Consider the following 25,987-nt stretch of genomic DNA (forward strand, 5'->3'; position numbering starts at 1 on the left):
CGCCGAGAAGTGACGGAGTGCTCCATCCTCCTGAACATGTGATCTTTGTTCGGCAACCACCACTGACGTTCCCGTCTGCCGTTGGACAGACCGCTGCTCGTACACTGGGCTGTGTCTTAGTCCTCTCTCTCTCTCTCTCTGTGTGTGTGAGTGTGTGAGTGTGTGTGTTAGCACCGAGCACTAGTCGTCGCGGTTCCTCACTTAGCTGCTAGCAGTGTCAATTTTTTTTTCTCATCGGAAGACGAAGGAGGATTGAACGGGAACATATCAGGTCGGTATTACCCTAGCCCACGCCGAGATCGTCTATTTCTGTTTACTCGCCCTAACCGTTGCGGCTGACAGACATTAGAGTAGACGCCGGGTGAAAGTTCAGGTAGACGTTGAGTTGAGGTGTTAGTTAAGCTAAGCTAGCTAACCAACCCTTCTTCTTCTACTGCTGGTCCTGACCCCCCCCCCCCCCCCCCCCGCCTCCTCCTCCGGCTCTGCTCGGGCCTCGTTGCTAACGTTAATTAGCATCTAATCACGTCTGTTGCTAACGTGATAACACACCGTGATTCATGTAAGCCGTGGAGCTGACCGCTTTAAGTCAGCTCGTTACAGCCCCGTTAAACGGCCCCGACTATCCACACAGGTGATCTGGTGGAACAATTTGTTGGCTCTCAACTTGTAGCAGCAGCAGCAGCAGCAGTGTGCCCTGCTGGAGCTCCCGTGACATTGCGGAGACTTTTGGACTGAAGGAATGCGCTTCAGTCGCCGAGCTTACCGCATTTATCGGGTTAGTAGTGGGTTATTATTTGGGTGTAAATGGTACGGATATACCCAAATATATGGCTTTACATCGAGACATATGTTTGAGCTAGCTAAAAAAAAAAAAGCTAATTTTTATTAGACTCCACTCTAACCAGATGTGCCACCTCATCGACAGCTCTCAGCCCCATGCTAGCTGAGCTGCTGAGCTGCTGGGCTGCTGCTGGTGGTGGAGAAGAGGCCAAGTCGCTGACTAGACCTGTTAATTTGACAGTGAATCAGCTGACACGGTGGATCATCTGTACTAGACAGCATTGTGGTTAAAAGGTGTGACTGGCTTTGGCTGTGGTTGAGCCATTTTGTATCAGACTAAAGCAGCTTAGCTTGTTTGGGCTGATGGCAGGACTAAAAGCTTCAGTCAAGCAGTAAAGGTTCCTCCAGCGGCATTTCTACCAGTCCTGTCCTTTAACCCCCCCTCCTGTGTAGAATTGATGCAGTCACTTATTTTTAAGTTGCTCATACTATTACATTTTGTACATATATGCATTGTTGCAGCCCACTGTAGTCAAAACTGCTGTACATGGTATTAAGCGTAGAATCAGTAGTATTTGCCAATGTGTGCACACACTTACAAGGACTGTGGTTACACGTTATGATAGGTAAAAACAAATTATATAGGTTGATGTACAATGAGAACGAGTGGCACAAACGCAGACGATGTGGACATGCGTGTTCTGTACAAAATAAAGGTTTTCGTGTAGGCGTGAGTGGGATAAATAAGTACATATCTCCATGCAGTACGTACGTGTAGCAGTACTGACTATGAGATGTGTTTGTGTAGTTGTGTAGTTGGCGAGGATATTCTCGTACCTCTGTGATACAAGCATCAAAAGGCGACCTCCGTTTGTGGTGGGAAATCTTGGATTTCAAAACGGGGCTGGCGTGGGAACCATGACTACCCCTCCACATGCACTCGCTTGCCACAACATTAGGTACACTAGTGATCTGACGGTCCCGCACTAAGCCGTAGCTTCGTGACTGTTGTAATGTTCAGCTTATGTTCAGTCGGTGTCAGAAAGGTGGTGATTCAACTGTATGATCATGTCGTTCACAGTGCTGTCAAACTGGATCCAATTAAACGCAGAAGTTGTTCTGTTCTTTAGCCCAGCCCAGTGACTAAACCTCACAGTTGAATAAATTGCTCTCTGTTGTTTTAAACAAATGCCAAAAAAACTTAACATTCCCAAGGCTCAAGATGTGTTCATATTTGTTTTGTCTAGCGCACACCTAATGAAATGGCAAGTGAGTGCCTGTTACCTTTTAAGGTCTCGGTTAAGTACGGGTTCATTTTTAAATGAAGGAGACGGCGATGTTGACATTTACTGTGGATTCTGAGGTACATCTGCGTGTCTACTTGTAGTGCGCATGGATTGTTGACTTCAGAACTAGTGAATATGACACTTGAGGACGCAGGATGCTTCGGTGTTTTTCTACACCTTCGCATGTCGGAGGCTCCGTAATCATCCCAGCAGATGTTTCCTCAAAAAGGAAAAAACTAGAGCTTGAGTGGGCCTTGTGATGACAAAAGTAAGAGAGAGGCTGAGAGAGTGTGTTACGTCACATGAAACAACACTTCTGGCCTTGTAGAGGTGTTTTTTGATGGGAGCCATTTGTGAGTTTACTTTATCAGGATTACGAATGTCGTGAAACGTATGCTGAAAGGGAATGCTTTAACAGCCAGGACTGCCGGACTTGCTTTATTTAATTGGTTCGGTATTTTTAAAAAGTCACTGGCTAATATTAACACCCTGAAAGATATTGTGGAATAAAAGCCGTCTTTGTGTAACCCCCTCACACCGTCCCATCTGTTAGCTTGTTAAACGTGGAGACGTATAATGTAAATGGAGTATATGTCTGTACATTTATGCTAAAACTGAATCATGTTTCAGTTTCAGGTGGCCATACTGTTCACACATATAGTATCCATTACATTACGTTACAGTCCGTGAGCACGCCATCCCCATGACATTATGAAAATAGAAGTTGGCCGTGGTTCTTCTGTTTCACAAGCTGCCATTTACCCGTTTTCATTGTGTTTTTATTTACGTCGGGAAAAACCGAAAGCAAACCACGCGGGATTTGACTTAAAGTACAGATGATAAACCGCCGTATTAGTCCCCCTTTTAACTTTTGCAAAGCATTGGTGTTTGGATTTCTTCCAAGCCACGGATTAGATTGAAAGTCAGAGGCAAAAGATTAAAAATTCTTCAGTGTAAGTGGATCATGTCCAGCTGACTGCATCAGCTCACCAATCAGACCTGAAACATCCTCCGTTAATGCTCACAAGACAGTTAATAGTAAATCTTGGTGGTTTTAACACACTGTATTTCTGCTGTTTAACCTTTAGCTATAATAATATGCAACACTTCTGCCCATGAACCACAGGTTCTTGCGGTCAGTCTTTACGATTTCCTTTTTTATACTTGTACAAGAAGTAAATGTTTCAGATAAAATGGTATTCAGTGTGACTGAATGTGTACCGTGCAGTTGAAACACTTTCTTTCTCCGGCCTTCTTTTGACCTCAGGGCACCAATCGGTATCATTCAAAGGCACAGTCGGAGAAAACTGGAACGCTGCGTTCAAACTAGGTCGTGTCTGCCCTTCGTTCCCCGCTGAGAAAATATCTTGGTGGGTGTGTGAGCTTGTGTGAACATATCTTCTCGGTTGTTTTGGCAGACCGGTGGACTCTAGCTCTTAGGCCCTTTCAGGGAATGAAAGGTATGTTTTGCGAGACCCCGTCGAACGAAGTCCTGTATTAAATTTCTGCCCTGTCAAGTCAAGCGTCCTGGCTGACTCGGGAAAACAATTCGACTCCACAGTTTATTTTGCGGCGAAGGAACGCCTTTTAAAGACTTTTCTGGAAGAATAGCTTTCCGTCTGCACCTTATGAAAACATTCAAAACCTTTGTCTGTGTTTTCCCCAGTGTGCTACAAGCAGTTGTTACAGGATATTAGGATATTATTCAAGCCATTTTATAATTTCATACCATACAATGATAACAAAGTAATATTTATCACATTGAGTTGTTCATGAAGCAGCTTGTCCTTAGGTTGCTTGTGTGCATATAGCTTTTCCTGTTCTTTCTGTGCACCTGTTTGACACAGGACCTGAAACATCGCTTTTGTTTGGTTTAATTATTAAAGGAAGTGCATGTGTGAAATCTCTCGTGATTGCAGAACCCAGTCATACAGTCAGCTAAACAACAGGCAGACTCCTGTTTAAATCCAGCCAGCCTTTTTCTGTGCTGAGGTAATCTGACAAACAGGATAATCTGCTGCTGGTGGTGGTAGTGGTCGTCGTCGTCGTCGTGTTTCCACAGTAATCCTGTTTTAGAAAAAGCTGCCAGCAAGCCTTACATGATTTTAGATGCCAGTGTGATAGATTGAAGGAGAGACGATTTGTGGGGCGCCGTATGTACCGTGGTCAAGGTCAGAGATGAGGTATTCAGAAGTTCGTGATCGCATTGCTGTGTGTGTGTGTGGACCGTCTATCGCCTGGCCTTTGACAGGGTATTTTTAGGTCTAACTGTGACGTTGTGTGTGTGCGCTGAGAAGCTTGTTGTCACAACAGAAACGAAAGGCCTCCATTAATGCTGCTCGACAAACACAGTGAGCATGCCATAAAGGTATATCTGTGCTTGCCATTTATTTTTTTAATCAAGTAAATTATTGCCGTCAACACCTGCCACAGCAGAATTTAAATCAGGAAACGTTAATAAATAGTACATTTCCCCATAATATTAATTAGCTTGATTAAATAATAATTTGTGAGTAAATCTAAACTAAATCAACTAATGTGTCTTGTGTGTTTCTTTCTCTTTCCAAACAGGGTCCTTTTAGTAAGCCACGGGTTTTCTCCCTTCTCCCTTTTCCTGGTTTTTCTTTTTGTTCATATCTTTTTTTTTTTTTTTTAGTTTTTTGGGGAGGGGGGTTTAATTAACTTTGGTGCTGAGGGACAACTTCATCGCCATCGCAGCGCTCCAGCCAGTTGTTTTGATGGTCTGGGGTCTGTCTGTGCCCGCTGACGGACGTAAGCCTCGTGAGTCAGACCACAGGAGGAAATATGAGCAAGCCCAGCGGGATCAAAGTACCGAGCAAAATAGCTAGGCCTCCTGCAACTGGAGCCCCCAAGACCAACGCCAGCACAGGTGAGAATCTCCAGGTTCTTCAGCTTGTGGTGAACACACGGTGTTTGCCTTTGAATGCTCCATAGCTGATGTGATAGATGAATGCGGACCTGGGATCAATTAGAGCTTTTAAATTTTACATCATGCCACACATTTCTCCGTAAGTGTTTCGCATAGTGCTTGACGTGGCTCCGCTTGTTGTACCATGTACATTAACAGTGTGGCTTCAACTTTCAGTTGGCAGAATAGCAAAATGAGGAGAGATGAAACTAAAAAGAAATGGATAAAACCAGCCAATCAGCTGTTTTGCCTCAAAGTTATAGTTAAATCCTCTTTTGTATGAGCTTAATATGTGAACCTGTTACATACAGCTATATAAAAGACAATATGACATTATAACAGTAAGGTTGAGAGCCATGTTTTCATAATGTCAAGTTAAATTTGTGCTCTAAGGAGTCAACAGGAGTTTGACATTAATTATTACTGACATGTTTTATATTCAGCATGAATATTTTAGCAACAATTATTATAATATTCTAAAGCCAGTGAGGAAGTAAGCACACTTACACAAAAAAAACAAAAATAAATTCTCTTTGTCTTTCTAAACACAGCTAAAGCTGCTGCGGCTGACAAATCTGCTCCGAGCTCCAGTGGAGGAGATGCCAAAAACACTGAGGAGAGCTTCCAGGTTGGGGAGCGAGTGTGGGTGAATGGGAACAAACCCGGCTACATTCAGTTTTTGGGAGAGGCGCAGTTCGCCCCAGGACAGTGGGCGGGGATTGTTCTCGACGAGGCCATCGGGAAGAATGACGGATCAGTGGCAGGGGTGCGCTACTTCCAGTGTGAGGCCTTGCGAGGGATATTCACCCGCCCGTCCAAGCTGTCCCGCACAGAGGGGGAGGCTAATGGAACTCAGACTGCACCGCCCTCCCGTGCCGCATCACCCACACCTTCGGTTGGAAGTGTGGCCTCGCAAACACCCGCCACGAAGTCTACTGCAGCCAAGAAGGCGTCTGCCGCCGCACCAGCCACACCAGCTACGCCAGCTACGCCTGCTGCACCCTCTACGCCAGCCTCCAATCTCACACGCACAAACAGTGAATCTGTTTCCAACCTCTCCGAGAGTGGATCAGTCAAGAAGGGAGAAAGAGAACTGAAGATGGGTGATCGTGTGTTGGTAAAGTTTCTTCCAAAACATACAGTGTTCTTCCCTGCATATTTTAGCCAAGTGACCGAACTTTAAGGCGCTATCTTTGTGTCTTAGCTACATCAGCAGACACATGACTCATGACACCGTCCTCTGCTTCAGTGTCAGAGAAATTAACTCACTAAATGTGGTCCCGTCCACTTCATGTCACGAGACCTTCAGCTCTGAGTCAGAGGAAGTACTACTGCTGCTGCACTGCCATCTGTGTACAGTCCTGTAGTTCTCAATATTTGTTGATGAGCACCTTCCTTCCTCGTTACAAATTCCCTTTTTTGTCCCTTTCCTCAGCCGGGATGTGTGTGTGGTGTATTATATAAAGAGGAAGTGTTGCTCATGCCCCTTGGGCCGCAGAGGAAGTTAGCTCACCATTACCAAATTAAGTGTCAAATCTTGCAGCTGTGCAGTTTTAAATAAGTAAAAGATACAAAAACTGATGCTGATCATTTGACCTTGTTCCGTTCAAAGCTCTCTCTCGTTTGTTTTTGTTCCTTTTTATGGTATTATCTCACTCAGGGTTTATTACTGGGCTAAGCTGATTATGTTTTAGCCCTCCCGTATCTGTTGAGAGGATTCATCGTTGGCTAATGTTTGGTGTTTTCTCCTCAGGTTGGTGGTACAAAGGCAGGAGTGGTACGTTTCCTCGGAGAAACAGATTTTGCCAAAGGCGAGTGGTGCGGCGTGGAATTGGATGAGCCCCTTGGAAAGAACGATGGAGCGGTGGCAGGCACAAGGTACAATCGCCACAAGATCTGTAAACCCTAAAAGACAAGGTATTATACGCATTAGCCACACACATTGATTGTATCTTATTATCTGTCCACAGATATTTTCAGTGCCAACCCAAGTATGGCTTATTTGCTCCAGTTCACAAAGTCACACGCATTGGTTTCCCTTCAACCACGCCAGCCAAAGCAAAAACAACAGTGAGGAAAGTAGTGGCCACACCGTCAGGCCTAAAGAGAAGCCCCAGTGCCTCATCCATCAGTACCATGAGCTCTGTGGCCTCTTCAGTTAGCGCAAAGCCCAGCCGCACCGGCCTGGTGAGACACGGCCACACTCGGCAACAGCAATATTTTATGAGATGCTTAATTAGCAGTATTATGATAATCTTTTTTGTGTTCCTACAGCTAACCGAGACGTCTTCGAGGTACAACCGAAAGATTTCAGGCACCACAGCCTTGCAGGAGGCACTGAAGGAAAAGCAACAACACATTGAGCAGTTGATGGCTGAGAGGGACATGGAAAGAGCTGAGGTTGCCAAGGCCACTAGCCATGTTGGAGAAATGGAGCAAGAAATTAGTCTGCTCAGGGATGATCACGAACAGGTCAGCTCACTCACTGATTATAAATTACGTTTATAATCAGAGTATCTTTTAAATGCTGTGTCATCAGTAAATAACATCCAACCCTTTTTTGTTTTCTAAAAGATGGAGACAAAGATGGATCAGTTGCGTGCCTTGGTGGAAGCTGCAGACAAAGATAAAGTGGAGCTGCTCAATCAGCTGGAGGAGGAGCGCAGGTAAGAAGACAGTCACTCGTGACCGTCTATCAGGTTCTGTTGTGTTAATATTATCTGGTACTTTTATTGAGAGAGAAAATAAAAACATTACAGCTAAGCTCTAAATGCTCTTGTTCTTTTCTTCTTCCGTTAAATAGGAAGGTGGAAGACCTTCAGTTTCGCGTAGAGGAAGCTTGCATTACCAAAGGGGATCTGGAGGTAAATACACAATGCAGATCCACACCACGGCAAATGACATATTTAATTGAGTTCATGTTTTAAAACCAAAATTATTTGTGCAACACTTCAGAGAACACAAATTAATTCAGAAGGAGACGGTAATTGTATACATCATGTTCTACATCCATGATAATAAACTGATTTAAATATTTTTTTTCACATCAAATGTGTTCTTGTAGTGTAGGTCCAATGCAGTTTAAGGTTCTTGAAGATTAGCTGCTATCTTGTCATAGAGCTACAGTCAGGTCCATAGAGAGCATTTGCATTAATTCATGCTTGGGTTAGCAGTAGGAACTACCCACTCTTCAGTCTCAGTTGCAGTATTTGCATGGACAGTTAGATAGTGGCTTCATCCTGCATTAGATGATGTGCTGTCAAATGCACCCAGTGGTGCAGAACGCGTCTGACTTTGATGGCAGTGCCAGTCTATGCCCAAACCACAAATAAATAAAAAAACATCAATGGGCTTGATATACATTAAGTCACTAAATAGTGTCGTATTAGTGTTAGCCTAGTGAGAGACTTCCTTTAAAAGCTAAGGGAATTATAACATTACATTTAGTTTTTTCCTCCGTATTATGTTTCACGCTATGTTTTACAAGCTCTCATAGCTCATTGTCCTTTTCTTAAGTCATCGTTTTATCCCAAGTTATGATATCCAGAGAGCTGGTGCCCAGAAAGTTATCTGTGTTCGTATCTGATCAAAGCGTTTGTTATTTATTCCACAGTGCTGCACAGGGCACCATCTCAGTTACCCTGAAGGCATCCAGGCTCAAAATAGATGTTTTAAAATGAGGCCTACAGGTTTAGAAACCCCCTTTATCTTCTATTTAAATGTGTGTACTAACAGTTTTTTTACTCACTCACAGCTGCGGAAATAATTTTTAAAACTGCATGCAGCTTGAAACCCAACAAAAAACCCCTCTTTGAACAAGTCAAACTAAAAGAAAAAAAAATGCTTTACCTTTAAGCTCTTGAAGGTGTACTAATGTTGAGCTGTAACTTGCAGTGCCTCCCTGTTCAATGATGTGATCTTATTGCTTCTTCTTCCTTCTCGTCCTCGTCTTTCGTGTTGGTCCAGTGCTCAGCATGGTACCACTGGAGATGCTCCCTTGTCATTCCACTACCCAGTCACAGACCTGTATTCAGTCTGCCCACTGCAGCCAAAGGGGAATAACACTCATCTTCAAGAATTCAAATGTAAAACGATGAGCATAGGATGTTGAGTCCCATAGTCACATCCCTCTTACTTCCTTACCATTGATCAGTTAGGTTGTATCCATGGAAGGCCTGGGACAGACAACCGGCATAGCTTTTTTTTTTTCTTAAACTGGTGTTATTCCCCTTTTCAAAATGAATCCTGGAGTTGATTTAACGCTGGGTATCATGTGAGACTAGAGGCACAAAATTGTGGCAAGAAAAGCTTCATTAAGTTGCCATAATATTCTTAATCAGAGCAGAAAACACCCAGAAGCCAAATGAGGTCCTTTCTGTTTCTTAAGCCCAACGTGCTTCTGTGTTATTGATTTGTTTCTATCGACTTGGTCTCAAGTCTTGCACATGGTGGTCTATTAACAGGTGGTCTCTTATACAATACTTAATATTTACAGTGTAATCAATGACCTTGTCACCAAAGAGAGAACAAGGGAGATATAATACTGTAGCCTTATCATTTTACCTGTATAAAACCAAGGCAATACTTTCTATTATTAAATCAATATTTCACTTCTTCAATCAGACGTCTTTGTTTAATGTGCAATCTAATGCATTGACCTCATTGATCAGGAAACTACTCCCACTTTGTTCTCTCTGTGTTGTGGTGAAGTCACTGCTGACACACGTTATCAGACTTTCTGTGAACCGTAACAGTTGGTGTGCTTTGTTCACCAGGTGTCAATGATGCATGGTTACTTCTAAACTGCCTCCATCAACGTACTCATCCTGCACATCCATAATACATGTTGCTGCTTGTCTTGTATTTCCCACCACTCCTTCACCCAAGTCCCTGTTTGCATGGGGGTGTCTTCTCATTTCCATTCATCCACCACTCTCCACACCTGCCCAGTATCCTGAACCCAACCCCTCAAATGCTCAAAGACACACACAGACAGACACGCACACACAATCATCATCATCATCCAAACCCCTCCATCCTCTCTCCTGTCTCCCTCCCTTCTCTGTCTGCGTTGGGCTGGCATGTGATGGTGGCACTGGTGTGTTTTCTTCCTCTCCCCCTTGTTTACTAACAGACGCAGACCAGACTGGAGCATGCCCACATTAAGGAGCTTGAACAGAGCCTGCTCTTTGAAAAGACCAAAGCTGAGAAACTCCAAAGAGAGTTAGAAGACACTAGGGTAATGAATTCTGCTCTGCAGTGTGCTGCGTTGGGAAAGAGGGCCTGGGCCACGGACAGTGGCCAAAAAATATATTTGCAAGGGTTACAGAGAGATCGCCAAAGAGTTTTGCTTTGTATGGGCTTGTGGTGAACGTAGCCTACAAATGCATTTGTTTCAGCTTCACGTAAGAAAAATAACACTACTACTCTTACAAAATAAATAGAATCAAATAATAAACTAATACGAATCATTTCTTATGCTTAATTTATTTAGTCCTTATTTAGATTTGAAGCCATCTTCACAATTTGAAGTATTAGCAACAGATGCATTTTGGAACTATTTTTTCAGTGGTCTACACTGAAAGCCTTTTTACCGCTACCATTTTCCAATAAGTTACCCAACCTGAACACCCTTACTTTACTGGTATCACTGCTTAACCAGACAGACAAACTCCCCCCTTGTCCCCAGCTAATCATTCTCTCAGTTATCCTATGTTCTACTTCCCCAGTCCTTCCTGGCATCCATTTGTCCTGCTTATTTGGTGTCCCTCCGTTTTCCTAGTCTAAAACCTGCTCCACCTCCCAGACGATGCATCCTGGTGCCCCCCTATCCCATTATAGTGATAAGGAATATAAGTAAAACTTAAGTTCATGTAGTTTTATAAGGATGACAGCCATATTTTCAGGTTTTATCATTTATTTCACCATGAAAATTAACCCGTCTTAACTAAACAAGTATTATGTTGCAGCAGTAAAAAGAGATTCATCTTGAGAGATTAAATGTACGATAAATTTGTAACATAGCTGGATTAATATAAGAAAATATTGAAACATATCGGTGCTCCCTGAGGGTATGTGTTTAGTGCATATCTTCAATTTGTTGTAAATAAAGGAATGGTAGAAAATGACATGCACACTGCGGTAGCTCCATACATGCTTTCAGTGTTCACTTCCATTATTTGGATCATACCTTTTATAACCACAAGAGGTCAGTATAACGCCTTATTCTTGTGATCTTCTTGTGATTATTCTTTTCTATCAGAAAGCCTAGTTTTACTATTATATGGCTGCTTTGTATGTTATTTTACTTAACCAGTCAGTTCAGTTTAGTTAATTAAATGTGATAACATTTTGTATTAACATGCCTTTGTCAGTTCCTGAGCATTTTGGGATTGGACAAACTATAAAATGCAAGATTTCTGCTTTTAAAGGTTGCTACTGTGTCAGAAAGATCCCGTATTATGGAGCTCGAGAGGGACCTTTCACTGAGAACTAGAGAGGTGGCTGACCTGCGGCTGCGTCTCGGGAACCAGCAGGGCTCCGAGGATTCAGACGCTGCTATCTCTCCCCTTATGGAAGAGATAAATTCTCTGAGGGATCAGTTGGCTACCCAAGAAGCTAATCAGCAAGAAGAGCTGAGGAAGTACAAGGAGAAGCTAGAAGCTCAAGAAAAAACCCACAGTGAGGCCGTTGCCCAGCTTCAGGCTGCATCTGTCAGGCTCTCTGGTGACAAAGAAGAGTTGCAGATGCGGTTAGGCCAGGCTGAGAAGGAGAATGCTGACACTATTGAACAGTGGCGATCCAAGCTGGAGTCTGCCGTTGCCTCTCACCAGCAAGCCATGGAGGAGCTGAAGGTGTCCTTCAGCAAAGGTGCAGGAACCCAGGCAGAAGAACTTATAGAAACCAAAAGTGCACTGGAGAAGCTGCAGTTGGAGCACAAATTGGCTCTAGAGGAGGCTGGGGCCAAACATGAAGCTGATGCCTCAGCTTGGAGTCAGGAGATGCAGGCGCTGAAGAAACAGCTGTCGTCTTTGACCGAGGACAAGGAGCGGCTGGAGGATTCACTACGGTGCAGTGTTGAAAAAGCAGAGGAGCAGCACCTTGTGGAGATGGAGGATGTTCTTGGAAAGCTCCATGCTGCCGAAGTTAGAGTAAAGGAGCTTGAGGAGAAAGAAGCAGCGCATGAACAGCAGGCCCAAGAGAAGGACGGAGAAACCAAAGAGCAGATGGCAGAAATGGTGGCTCTGCGCAGCCAAGTAGCACAAGGTAACCAGGAGCTTGTGGCCCTGAAGAGGCAATTAGAGGATGTGCAGAGCCAAGAAAACAACCAGGGTGCCAAGGTTTGTTCTTCTCAGTATCACTTTAATACTCTCTTTTCAGTGAGTGCTGTGTTTTAGCCAAATTATATCATTATTTATTAGGTTAGTATGATATTGTCTTGCATTGCTTTATCTACATTTATTTTGTTTTGCATTATTTATTCACCATTTGTTCTTTTGTCTCCTGTATTTTTTTTCACTTGACTTGTGCTGCAGGTTAGTGATTTGAGCTCTCAGTTGGAAGGCCAACGGCAGGAAGTCCTCTCTTTACAACAGAGTCTGACTACTGTACAGCAGGAGAAAGACAATCTAGAAAAAGAGCTTGGAGACCTGGTGAGGCTTAATTTTTGGATGTCGATATATTCTCGTCTCACTATTTAAACTAGTATTAACTACCTTGATTGTAATTGTAAAAGTGGCTTACAAAAAAGTATGTTTTTACCCACAGAAACAAAACCTGGCTGAAGGCACAGAGGAGCAGACTAAATCAGCAAAAACTATGCAAGGTAAATCATATAATCAATCATTTTTCAATTAATCACATGTATTTTTTCCATCATCCACTACTATTTGGCCTTTCTTACTTCTTTTTTTTATTTTTTGCAGAAACACTTGAGAAGCTCAGTAAGAAGGAAGAACAGTGTTCATCCCTGGCCACAGAATCAGAGTCTCTAAGAAGTCAACTTGCCGGTGAGGACATTACAACTGCGTTGTTGTGTGTTTAATATTTTGTTAGAAACATGCATTAATGTCGCAAAACGTTGTTTTAATCAGGCCTGGAGAGGAAGCTGAAGACTGCTGATGAGAAGCTCGAGCAGCTTTCCAAGGACAAAAGCAAGCTGGAAAATGACATTTCAGACATGATGAAGGCATCTGGTGATAGTTCAGTACAGTTGACCAAAATGAATGAAGACCTCATGCAGAAAGAAAGGTACCGCACCTTATTATACAAGTTATGTGAAGAACTCCTGGCTTCATATGATCCCATATAGTTGTAAATTTATTTTTCTGTTATCTAACCTGTTACTGCACGTCCTTCTTTTTTTCGTCATCACACAGGAGACTTGAGGAACTGCAGAATCAACTAGCGGAGGAGAAGGAGAAGGTGGCGCACTTGAATGAACAACTGCAGCAGGAACAGTCCCACAAGGAGCAGGAGCTGAAAGAGAGCAGAGATGCATATCAGAGTGAAATAAGCAGCCTTCAGGAGAAGATTACTACCTTGGTTAGTATTGTAGGGTAGTCATATTATATATGTAAACATAGTTTTATATGCATTAAAAGGTCCAATACACCGTTTACTGCTTGTTAAAATAAGTATAATATGATTACCCTTTCTTGTTTTCCAGGAGAAGACTGTTAAAGAGGGTGAGACTGTGGTTGAGGAGCTAAAGGTCTCACAAGAAAAATCCCTCTCTCAGGCCTCGGAGCTTCATGCAAAGGAACTTGAGGCGCTGCAGAGTCAGACTGAGAAGATAAAGCAGGAGCTCTCCAACTCCAAGGACAAAATCCAAGAGCTAGAGCAGATAGTATCTGAGCTGCAGCCATACAAGGAACAGGCCCAGGTAAGCACAATCTCACAATCCCGTCAGCTGAATCAGCACATTATACTTTTGCGCACATATTTAATCTATTATCAGCATTTTTACTCTTAATTACAATCATGTAGATGATTTGTAAAAAGTTGCTATTTTCCCTTCCCATTATAAAGGTAAAGGTAAGGTACAGTGCTTTATTTGTCATTATACAACATTGTGTATATATATATATATATATACATATACAACAAACAACGAAATGGCGTGGTCGGATGGAGGGTTAGTCCTGAGCAGCTGCAACCGAGCGCGCCGCCACTGTGGGCCAACCTGACCCAGCGCCTTTGATGATGGCTAATAACTAGCACTGCATTGGATGATACCATTGCATACAGTATATGCCTGCAGAGTTGCACTTGGTAATATCATTGAAATCACTGGCGGTTTAAAAAAAAAATGTTCATTTGGCTGCTGTAAAGATATTTATTCACTGGGTGGCAGTGATGTTCACTTTCTGTTGAACTACCCTTTAATATGGATTCAGAAAATTCAGACTGCTTGTGTTTTTGCAGTTTTTGCAAACTGAAAGATAAAATTTCTATTTTTGGCAACACTCTATACCCCAGAAACCATATAGGCCTTTTTTTGTCACCTCAAATCTCAGTATTGAGACTGTTTGCTTTGTCAGTCTAGATTCTGGACAGGTGTATCTGGTTTGATTTAACTATCCTGTGTGGCCAATATGTTTGATTGGACATATTGTACTTTCAAGTGGAACCCCGAAACTTGTGGTTACAGCATGAAAAGCCATGCACTCAAAATTCTTGGCATTCAAGTGATAACATCGACCATAAGTTGTCAGAAAACCAAGACTGGGTAACTTCATGTACACAAAGGCGTAACGAATAGATGAGGCTGTTGGGAACATCAGTGTATTATTCACAACCACATCTGCAGACAGCAGTAGTATCTAAAGATAAACAGTCTACACACTTGTTTGTTCTTTTACAGGTATTGAAGGTATTGAATGTGCACTGAATGCCAAGACAAAAGACAAACCATGAAGTCCAGGGAATTTGTTGAGCTCTTTGATAAAAATATGGTAAAGCATAGATAGGACAAATCCATTTCTAAAGCTTTGCATCTTCGAAGGGGGCCAGTAAGATACGTTAGGAACCACCAGGAGTAAAGTTGACTACAACAAGAAGGGACTATAAAGATTAGTTAGCTGTCTAGTCAAACAGAGCCACCAAGAATCCAGCAGTCACGCTAACAGAGCTTTAGAAGTCCTCTGCAGATACACCTCAGCAGCAATTAATTAAGCTAGACTTTAAAATAGTGGCATTTTTTTTTTCAACTTGGAATAAAACCTACAACATAATGTGCAACATAATCTGAATGCTTTCTGAATCCACTAGAAAAAAAAAAACTATTAAAATTTTTCTTTAAATTGCATAAAGTGATAACTTCCTTAACAGTGTACTGTACCCCTCCTATCATTTTTCATCAACCTGCTTTTCCAGTAGAGCATTTTCACTTTCTACCCCTTTTAAAGTTTAAATTTGTTGCGTTTTTTCTGTGTTATGGTAGGCGTTCACTGACAACATTGGCTTAAACAGTCCACAATTTATGGTCATTGTTGTTAATTTAAAAAAAAAAAAAAAGGCGATATTTAAAAATTTGTACAATAAGGACGCCCAGAATAATTCCTGTTTAAGTAAATCCTCTTTACTGATGCTGCCAGTGATGACGGCCAGCACCCACTCTTTGTTTATACGCCAGGATAATTTATTAATAGTAATGTAATGTATACATTTATTTAAAAATGGTAAGGACTGAAGTGAAAATGTTCCAGCTTGTATATTTTATCATTGTGGTTGAAGCTCTGGTGTGATCTTTTGCCAATTTTTTTTTTTATGCTTTCGCAGCTTAACATTTCCATTTGCATATTACTTATGTTCATATCTGCTGGGTTTATTTTGGATTCATTCATACATTTCCCTGTATATATATATTCCCTCCTTTTTTTTTTTCTTTCATCTTTGTTTTCCCAGTGTCTTTCCGCTGAGCTTGACACCTACAAGCATGATGTTGAACATTTGTCCAAAAAACTGGATGCGCAGAGTCTAGATCTGGAAAAAAAATGTAAGGAAATTGAGGATGTTAAAGTTGAGAAAGGCAAACTGGAGAAACAGCTTTCAGACGTGCAGGCTAAGCTTTCTGCTCTTGAGATTAGTCACCAGGAACTTTCAGCCCAGCACGAAGAACTCCAAATAGCTAGAGAAAAACTTTCCAAACATCAAGAGGAGCTCCTCGCCAACAACAAGCGTTCTGATGAAGAGAAGATTTCAATGAACACGGAGCTGGAGAAGCTCAAACACCTTCTTCATGAAGCACAGACAGAAAACAAGGAACTGAAACACGGTAAAGGTGAAAGTCTGGCCCAAATTGAAGAGCTTCAACGTAAAAATGCAGAGTCAAATGACTTGCTCCTAAAGCATCAAAAGGACATCCAGCAAATCGAGGTTAAAAACAAGCAACTACTTGAGGATTATGAAAATGTTTGCAAAGAGAGGAACCGACTTGAAGAGGACCTCAAGGAAAGCAAGTCAAAGCTTACCTGTGAGACAGACAATCTGATATTGGAGAGGGACGCTGCCAGGAATGCCAAAAAATCTCTTGACGCTAAGAATGCTGAGTTACAGGCAAAAATTAAATCCCTGAACTTAGAAAAAGAAGATATCACGATGAAGAATACCCAGCTCCAGACCTTAGCGGAAACGCTGACAAAAGAGAAAGTGGAGCTGTCTTCTGAAATCAGTGCTGCTGTGTCAGAAAAAAAGAGCCTTGAGACTGTGAAGGAGGAGCTCCAGAACAAGCTCAGTGTTACGAAGAAAGACCTGGAGAGTTACGTCCGTGAATGTGAAGAACTTAAAGCCTCAAAACTGAGCTTGGCCCAGATGCTGGAAGAGTTCAAGACGAGCAGTCAGGTGACTGATTCAGAAAGGCTTCACCTTCTGCAGGAGAAAGAAGATCTTCTTGCGACCCAAAGAAAAGTGTCTCATGAGAAGGAAGAGCTCCTCAGAGAAATACAAGAACTAAAGGAGAAGCTTCATGTCTCAACAGATCAGCTGTCTCAGGCTAATGATAAACTTAAAGATGCATTATCATCTTTTGAGCAAGAGAAGCAAGCTTTTCTCCACCAGAATTCTGAAACTGAGATGGCTCTACATGCTTTACGAAAAGAGAAGATGAGCCTTGATTCAGCACTGGAGCAACAGAAAATGGATTATGAGCGTCTGGCAGGGGAGAAGGGAGAGTTAGAAGAGAAGCACACAAAGGCCATATCTGAGAAAAATGCTCTCTCTCTCGAACGTGACAAGTTAGCTAGCGATATCCGTACAAATAAGGACCAACTGGATAGTTACTCCAGAACTAATGTCGACCTTACTCAAGAGAAGACTCAGCTAACAACAATGCTAGAGGAAACCAAACGGCAAAAAGAGGAGGTTGAAGCAGAGGTGAACTCTCTGAAACGGGAAAAGGCTGACCTTCAAAACGAACTTCAGAAAAATAACACTGCTATTGAAATTCTTGAAAAGGGCAAAGTTGAACTTGTTGAAAAGCATAGTAAACTAAAAATGGAGTTTGAGAAGGCCAATTTGGAGCTTTCTCAAAAATTAGATAACCTTACGAAAGATTATCAGCAGGTTCAGTCGCTGCAGACTGAGACAGACAAAAATGCACAATCCCTGCAGAAAGAGAATCAGGGGTTGCTTCAGGATATCCAGGAGTTAAAAATACAGTTTAAAACGGTGTCAGAAGCCAAACAACTTCTTGAGAACCAGCTACAGGCTGAATCCAGTGAACGCAATAAAACAACATCTGAAAAGGATGGCCTTTCCAAACAAATCGAGGAACTGCAGCAAACATTGTCCAAAGTCACACAAGAAAATAATGAGATTTCCTCTAACCTTAAGAACACTGATGAGCAAAAGAGGTCCTTCATGGTGGATATGGAGTCTTTGAAAACACAATTAAAACAGCAAGAGCAAGAAAATAGTCAGCTGATGGAAGATAAAGGACAGCTTTTATCTAAGCTTGAGGAGATGGGCAAACAGATGGCTCTCCTGACCACAGAGAAGCAAGACCTTTTAGCTAGCCAGTGTAAATTTGAGCAAGAGATTTCTTCCCTCCACACGAGCCAAGAAAACTGGCTTGCAGAACGTTCAAAGCTACATGAAGAGTTGGAGTGTTTGCAGGCTGGCCAGAAACAACTAGAGGTTGACGTCAGGGCCCTGCGGACTGATAAAGAATCTTTGGAAAAGCAATACAAGAATGCTGTTGCAGAGGTGTCGGCGTCTGCCGCCGTGAAAGAAGAAATATCCTCCAGCATCACGCATCTAACGGCTCAGAAGGATGCCCTGCAGGCGGAGAGGGACGAGGCCACCGAGCAAATCATGCAGCTCAAGTCACAACTAAATAATGCCATATCTAAGCAGCTTGAGGTATTTCTCCTCCGGTAGTTAAGCACTGATTCACAAACCTTAGAATGGCTGGAGCTATGTCACCGTCTCACTGCATGCTTGCTTGTTTATCTCCCTCTCCCTTCATTTTTGTCTAACTTTCATCTTCCATTCGCTAACCACTGTTTATGACCCTTAGCTCCCAGCCTTTGCCTGTGGGCTTATAACGTGTTCTCGTGTTAGGCGAAATTCTTCTGGGTTACATGATTATATAGGTGTGAGTTAATCTTTAAAAGCATCACCAGAAGTTTGAGTGATGACGATTTAAGAGTCCTACTAAGTTCAACTACTGTTAAAGGAAACTAAATCTTAGTTTCTCATCTGACTTATTACACAAACTAATTGGTTGTCAGTGTCCGTTCTGAGGCCACAGGTTTTAGAGCCAGTGTTTTAGAGTCTATACTAATTATTTTGCTCCTTAGTGTAATATTCATGTTGTCAAGTCAACCAGAATGCACTTGGAAATTGCAATGAACAGAGATTTGCATTGTTTCTTAATCAAATTAAAATAGAGAATTCATCAAGCATGTGGTTAATTAATGAAATATGTTATTAAAATGTGATAATTGGTTGTCAATTTATGCGTACGCGTTTGGAGTCATCAGATGGCCTGCAAATCTAAAAATCTAATTCTGGTTGGTTGAGGTCAATAAGCGTTGAGCGTATCCAACCATTTGCCGCTCTTCATACCAAACTTCTCATGCACCGTTTAGGATACAGAGGCTTCTGGCAAGTCTGCAGAGGCACTCGAACAGCTGACGAAAGAGAAAGCTGTCTTGATGCAGGAGAAGAACAAAGCCCAGTCTTTGCTGGAAGAGCTCCAGAGATCCAAGAAGGAAATGGAGACCAAGGTATGAGAGGATCTGTAGAAACTTCTTTTTTCATCCAGCAATACTGTACTCATAAAATAAATAAAGTGAAGGGGATTCTTTGCTGCCCGTGTCTTGTAGTTTTAAATACACATGCCATTATTGTTTTAGCTGGAAACACTGAAGACCGAGAACTCCAAGTATCAAGAAGATCTGAATGTATCCAAAGAGCAGCTTTGCACAGAAACTCAAAGGACCAAGAGTCTGGCCCAGGAAATGTGAGTACATCCTCAACTCTGAATATAACATTATCTGCCAGATGTTCAATCAAAGATACAGTCTGGACATTGGAGAAGCACCTATCTTCAAGCTAGTATATGGTCCATATAAGCTGTCAGAATGTTTTGGATGATAACAACATTCATGTTTATTCAGTGAGGAGCTGAAAGAAGCAGTTTCTGAAAAGTCGCAGTCGCTGACGATGCTACAAGATGAGAACAACAGGCTGACTCAGGAGCTTGGCAGCAAACACAAAGGCCAGGGCGATCTTTCGAAGGTGCGGTCCCACATAAACCTGCAAGAATCGACAACAAATTAGATTTTGCGTGCAATTTATCAGTTGAACATGGCTGAATTTTAACTGTTTCTATATTCTTAGCTCAAGGATGAGCACTCAAAGCTCAAGAAACGGTTGGAAGAATTAAAGCAAAGGTAAGACGATTTGTGATTGAGGCGTTTTCTCAGACATCCGGATAACCACCAGTATCACGCGAGTGTTTTTAAAGAACTGGTCCATGTGGTTTCATCTGCTTGACACTTGCTTACATGCGGTGCATTTACGATTAAGTGTATGCCATATCATGCTGTTCTTTTTCTTCAAAGCCTGCCAAATAATGCCCTCAGGTACTTCACGCCTTTTAATATTATGTCCTGTCAGTCATCACCATCATGTGACATTAAAAAAAAAGACACTGACGTACAGTATGTAGGCAAATATTTAGGGACACTGCAAAACACGGTGCCGTTATGTCATTTTGTGTTTTTCTTTTTTTTTTCGTTTTGCTCTATACCTTTGATTTAATTTTATCATTAAATACATTGTTTTTTTTAACAAATTACCACGTCAACAAAATGTTCTTTTCCTGGAGTAATGAAATACTGTATCATGTGTTTAATAGTGAGGGCATCTTGAAGGAGAAGTTGGACAAGGAGAAGGCAACCCTTCAGCAATCAGTCCATAAAAACAGTGCCTTAATCTCAGAAAAGGACCAGCAGCTGGAAAACCTGAAGAGTGAGGTAAGACACTAATGCCAAGACAAATTCATGAGGTGTTTATTAAGAATGTCTGTGGGTGATGCACACTTGAAATTCCCATTGCTAGGGTCTTTTAATGACTGTTAAGACCCTGACAAATTGTGTCTCAGACCATCTCCATTGTTCAGAGAGGGGTTTTCCAGTTTTATGTAGATGACTTATCCTCCTCTGTCGAACCGTGTGTGTTCTCTGGCTAAAATTTGTCCATTGTTGTCCTCAGTAGATTGTCAGAAGGTGTCAGTAGACTGACTCACAACCTCAAGAGCTGTCTCTGCAATTTTGAGCCATGCGTTTGTGTTGGGGTTGTTTTGTCAACCCGGTGTGCGTGTCTGCACATTCCTCACTGCTTTTAGCGTCATTTCCTTTTTACGGTTGGTAAACAAACTAAGGCTTAAGAACAAGAACCGGCAGAACATCCAGGCGCTTCTCTCACATCGCAGTTGTAACAGGATGTCACTTCTAGGTCAAAAAGTTTGTCCCACTTTCATTCTTGAATGTGCTTACAAATGATCTCAGAAAGTGCAACTTTGAAGTTCTGTGATCAGGAAACCTGTTTCTCCCTCAGAATACCTAATATATGTCATGGTTTCATTCTCTTCTGAACTCTAAGTTGCTAAAACAGAATTTATCTATTCGTGTTTTTCATCATTTAAAGTAAGTAGTGTATTATAAAAAAGAATAAAAGAAACATTTTTGTTCTGTTTAATAGCTGGCTGCGCTGCGTGGGGAAAGTGCCTCTGTTAAGACACTGCAGGGTACAATTCAGGCCTTGGAGCAGGACAAAGTTAAACTACAGGAGCGTGTTCAAAGACTGGAGGAGGACCTGGCTTCAGGGCCCGACGGCGTCAACGTGTCCTCAGGTAACGTTGGACTTAACTTGGGACCACAGCTAACGTTTCTGATGGATCAAAAAAAGATCAACGAGTTTCTTCCTGTTTTCCAGGTGATGCAGGTTTGGACCAAGTGAGAGAGGATAAGGACACTGCAGATGGTCAGGTGTGTACTGGTGCACTCATAAGGAGTAACAGCAGTCTTAGGCATGGATAGATTCAGGTTATCTTTTCTTTTTTTTTTCCATTTATACATTCAGTGTACTGATCCTTTCCTGCCCTGCCCATAGAGTTGTCTGATTTGACTCACTTCATTTGCATTTCATTATAGTTTGGGCAGGTGTATGGAAACAGTCTAACTGAATGTTGTGTGTAATTATGAACGTACTACTTCTTACAGCAGTCGACTCTGAATCTTGAAGCGTGTTACAGTATAATGTTTTACAGAGGTGAAACGGGCCTAAATTGATTTATTTTTTCACGGGGCGCTTCTGACGTCATCTGGACTCGCACAGGGATGATTGATAAGTACTCGTGGATCGGTATCACCGGTGCATCATCCCACCGCTGTGAGCGTCTCAACCACAGTAGTGGAAAGATAACGTGTCATCGGCGTCACAACCCTCGTGTCCCTCCTCTGTTTATTCTAAAATGTTATACTGTATTATCTGTGTCTGTGATGACTTGAGTGTGTTGTCTGCCTGTAGATGGGGCCTAATTTATATTTCATATTTTTTTTTTCTTTCTCCTCCTTCTCTTTCTTAAATTCCGACTCCTCTGCCCTGTCTCTGATGTTGGCAATGCTACACCACCATCAGGCAGCGGTTTGTTAATGTTTTTCATCAGCTTCACTTGTGCATGTTTGTCACTGTGGCTCTTTGGTTTCGTCGGGTTGGAATCACATTAGAGTCGGTGTGAAAACTACAGACTGACCCCCCCCCAAAAAAAAGATGAATCAAACTGGACTCATCAGTACCTTTAGCATTCAGTTCCCAGGAACAATTACAGTTTTTATACTTGATGAACATCAGCTCTGTTAACCATCACTTATTAGTGGGTATTTTGCTGACTCATTCCAAGCTTTGGTTTTTCTTTGGCTGACATCTAACAGTGGCAGTTCACCATCTTTAATCAAGACTGGGTCATTATTTGAGGGGACGGGGCAGTATAACTACGGTCATAGCTACTACTTACCAGATCATAGCTGGCAACACCGTGGCACATTATCTATGAAGACACGTCAGGGTGACCACATAACAATATTTACATAACTACTAAGAAGTAAGAGAATGTAGATGTAGATAGATAATGGATGATTGTTCATCTGGAGCAGCATTGAGGCTGATGTGATGCATTTCCTTTACAGATTGAGTTCCTGAATTCAGTCATTGTTGACCTCCAGAGGAAGAACGAGGACCTCAAGGACAAACTGGAGAAGATGGCTGAGTCTGCTCTCAATGGGAACAATCCAAGCGAGCTGGATAACTATGACGGGTGAGTCCCTTCAATGGCCGACCCTCTTGGACCTCTCGCATAATTTTATGCAGCTCAGTTTTTTTTACGTCACCGGACAATGACAGGAGCTGCTTTATTTTCCTCTACAGCGATGACAAGCAACCCACCAAGAAGAAGCCTCCCCCGAGGCTGTTCTGTGACATCTGCGACTGCTTCGATCTCCACGACACCGAGGACTGTCCCACACAGATGCAGATGCCCGACTCCCCCCCACACTCAACCTACCACGGCAATAAGGGCGAAGAACGTCCCTACTGTGACATCTGTGAGGTCTTTGGCCACTGGACTGACTCCTGTAATGACGACCAGACCTTTTAAAGCCTTTTTAACCCTCGTTCGCACAATCACTATATTTGCACATTACCTTAGATTGTTCTGTGCTTTTGGGGTCCTTAGAATGTGTGTGTGCATTTTGTGTGCTTGTTTTTGCCAAGCATCTCTTTCGCTCACGCCATCCCTTAAGCGCTCTTACCGGAGAACGGTCTCCTCAGAATCTCCTTCCAAAAAAATTCAGACATCCAGAAAACGTCTATACAGGTGTAAACTGTTTTTATTTGTAATTGTAAACGACTTTGCTGGAAAAATGTTCCTGGGTTTGTGTGAGTGAGAGGGAACTATAGGTGGATGTATCCGTGATCTTCTTCAGATCCTTTAATTTATCAGTATCCCAACAATGTTTGCACAGCTTGTCAAGGGGTTACAAAGATTATATTGTGTGATTTAAAAAAAGGTGTTTATTTGCAACTGTAAATTGCAAAAAAGAAAAAAAAAGAAAACGGTTTGTGCAGAAATTGGTGAGCTATAGTTTATTTTTTTATGCCTGGAAATACTAAGTACTCTTTAAAGGTTTGATAGTATGTGTGTAATTTTGTGACGGGGAGAGATTAGCTCGCTCTCGTCTGGAGTGGAGCAATGAAACCCAGAGTTGTTTGGCTTTAATAGGAACTTTTTTATGGTCTTCACGAAGGGACGGCTGGACGATGGGGTAAGACGGAAGCAGTTAAAGCACTTCATACTTACTGCTAGCCCTCAGTTCCAGTCAAATGGCCTTTCCAAAAAAAGTTTCTTAGCAAATAAAAGATAATTTCTTTGGAACGATTAAAGACGCCTTTCTTCAAACATGTTTTGATTATCTGTATAAAAATAAATTAAATTTATGGATTAAGTAAATTTGATCTGTGTTTATTGTGCATAATGTCTCTGTGCATCCTGCTTGCAACCTATAGGTCTGAATACAACGACCACAATACACAAAATATAACATCTTCATCATCATCGTCTTCATATTTTCTACCAAACTCGAGAGCTGTCATTGTAATGATAAACAATGAGGATCTACTCCCTCAGCCTCCTTAAGGTTTTATATTTTATTCTGTGGTAGATGAATTGAAAAGTGTAAATTCATTTTATTATTTTTGTGCCTTTAAAGCAACACTAAAGAGTTTTTAGTACCTTAAAATAATGTTTCAAAAATAGTTTCAGTGATTTATCACCTCAAAACCGGGTGAAAGCCAATTCTGTATTCGCTTTGCGGCCCTCTATTGGCTGTAACCGCACTATGTAACTTTGCTTCGTCGGGTAGCGTTTTTGTAGTTCTAAAAAGACTACAAATTTGACCTGCTTTACGGCAACGCGGCTACAAAATCCGGTAGGTTGAGGCTCAAATCAGAGTGAATCAGATCAGTGAGAGAACACTCAGCAGGTGTGTGGAAGATACCAGCTAGATAGTTTTTAAATTGTCGTCATGACAAGAGCCTGCAAAGAAAAGGAGGAGTGTATTGTCCGATGAGGCGAAGAAAAGAAAACGAGAGCATGATAAAGAAAGAGCTAAAACGGGAGTGAATATCGGACCGGCTCATACTCGATGGCGACTTGGCTTTGCTGCTGCTGGACTTGTAAGTAATGCCGGTAATCTTTTTTTCAAACAGTGTGCATCGGTGTACAATACATTGTCAATTATTTTTTCGGCTCATCTTAGCTAAGGCGTTAGCTATTGTGCTAATATATATATGTAACTATCGCTATGGCTCATGTTAGCTAAGGTGTTCGCTATTGTATGTAACTATCGCTAAGCTAAATATCGCTGTAACTATCACTGCAAGCTAAGACAATAACTGCAAAAATAACCCCAAATGTTTGATCGTTCCCAAAGTTGTTGATTCTTAGTTCACAACGGTCTCTGAAACTTTTTTCAACAACATTCACAAGATTTTCACAGACAATGCAAATGGCTATTACATGCTAAACTGTTAGGCAATTATACGTTTCTTTATTTTTCATCCTTATGTAAACCTATCTGGCTATTGCTAATCTGCCGTTTCAAATTTACAGTTTCACACATAAATAAAAATAGCAAGCAATGTCATTATTTTGTTTTACTTCATTCTAATGTTGCAATACATCATACTTTCGTAAAATCATGCAACCTACTCTACCTTGTCACTGGACATCCTTCGATATCGTTGATTGTTTCCAAAGCCGGTTCTGCATAAACAAATAACGTGCCTGCGACAGTAGGATGCAGTCGGCTTACTTATTTACGACGGAAGTAATGGACAATTACACTTCCAACCAGTAGGGGGACGGAAGAGGAAAACTTCTTTAGTGCTGCTTTAATACTATATCTATATCTATATCTCTATATCTATATCTATATCTCTATATATATATATATATATATCTCTATATATATATATATATTCAAGGAAGCATGCATGCTCGATTTGCTCACCCTCAACTACTGCAGCATTTCTTCATTCAGCATGTTTGACACGTTCACAAATGAATCACCTTAATTCACGCTTCAAATAATTCTCTTAATGTCTCTTAAAGCCTCTCTTAATGTCGTTTATACTGTATATAGTATATACACACTGTAATATAATGTAAGCTGAAGAATGGGGTAAGAACTGTCCCAACGCTTTATTAAAAACTGGAAGGATAGTGGGGAACCATCGTCTTCAAGGAAGAAATGTGGTCGGAAAACATTCCTGATTGACTGTGTTCTGCGATCACTTAAACGTTTGGTGAAATCAAATTGAAGGAAAAACAACAGCAGAACTCAGTGCTATGTTTAATAGTGAAAGTAAGAACATTTCCACACGTACAATGTGAAGGGAACTCGAGGGATTGGGACTGAACAGC

General features: G+C 41.7%; 1 protein-coding gene across 3 annotated transcripts; it reads left to right on the forward strand.

Moving 5' to 3' along the window:
• The first annotated feature begins 141 nt into the window (after positions 1-141).
• clip1a (CAP-GLY domain containing linker protein 1a) lies at positions 142-24,231 on the forward strand. Of its 3 annotated transcripts, XM_084552050.1 has the most exons (26): positions 142-271; positions 4,638-4,956; positions 5,547-6,112; positions 6,749-6,873; positions 6,966-7,182; positions 7,270-7,467; positions 7,570-7,661; positions 7,799-7,859; positions 10,130-10,234; positions 11,427-12,335; positions 12,531-12,647; positions 12,763-12,820; positions 12,921-13,004; positions 13,089-13,245; positions 13,374-13,539; positions 13,664-13,879; positions 15,904-18,357; positions 19,089-19,226; positions 19,356-19,462; positions 19,620-19,740; positions 19,843-19,895; positions 20,363-20,480; positions 21,208-21,358; positions 21,442-21,494; positions 22,695-22,822; positions 22,933-24,231. In XM_084552050.1, the coding sequence occupies exons 2-26, from the start codon at positions 4,872-4,874 to the stop codon at positions 23,159-23,161; spliced, it is 6,708 nt and encodes a 2,235-aa protein (XP_084408176.1). In that variant the 5' UTR covers positions 142-271; positions 4,638-4,871; the 3' UTR covers positions 23,162-24,231. The 3 variants fall into 3 exon arrangements, with proteins under 3 accessions (XP_084408176.1, XP_084408178.1, XP_084408177.1); XM_084552052.1 differs by lacking the exon at positions 15,904-18,357; XM_084552051.1 differs by lacking the exon at positions 10,130-10,234.
• The last annotated feature ends 1,756 nt before the right edge of the window (positions 24,232-25,987 follow it).

The sequence above is a fragment of the Chelon labrosus genome (genome assembly GCF_963514085.1).
Source record: "Chelon labrosus genome assembly, chromosome: 9".
NCBI lineage: Eukaryota > Metazoa > Chordata > Actinopteri > Mugiliformes > Mugilidae > Chelon > Chelon labrosus.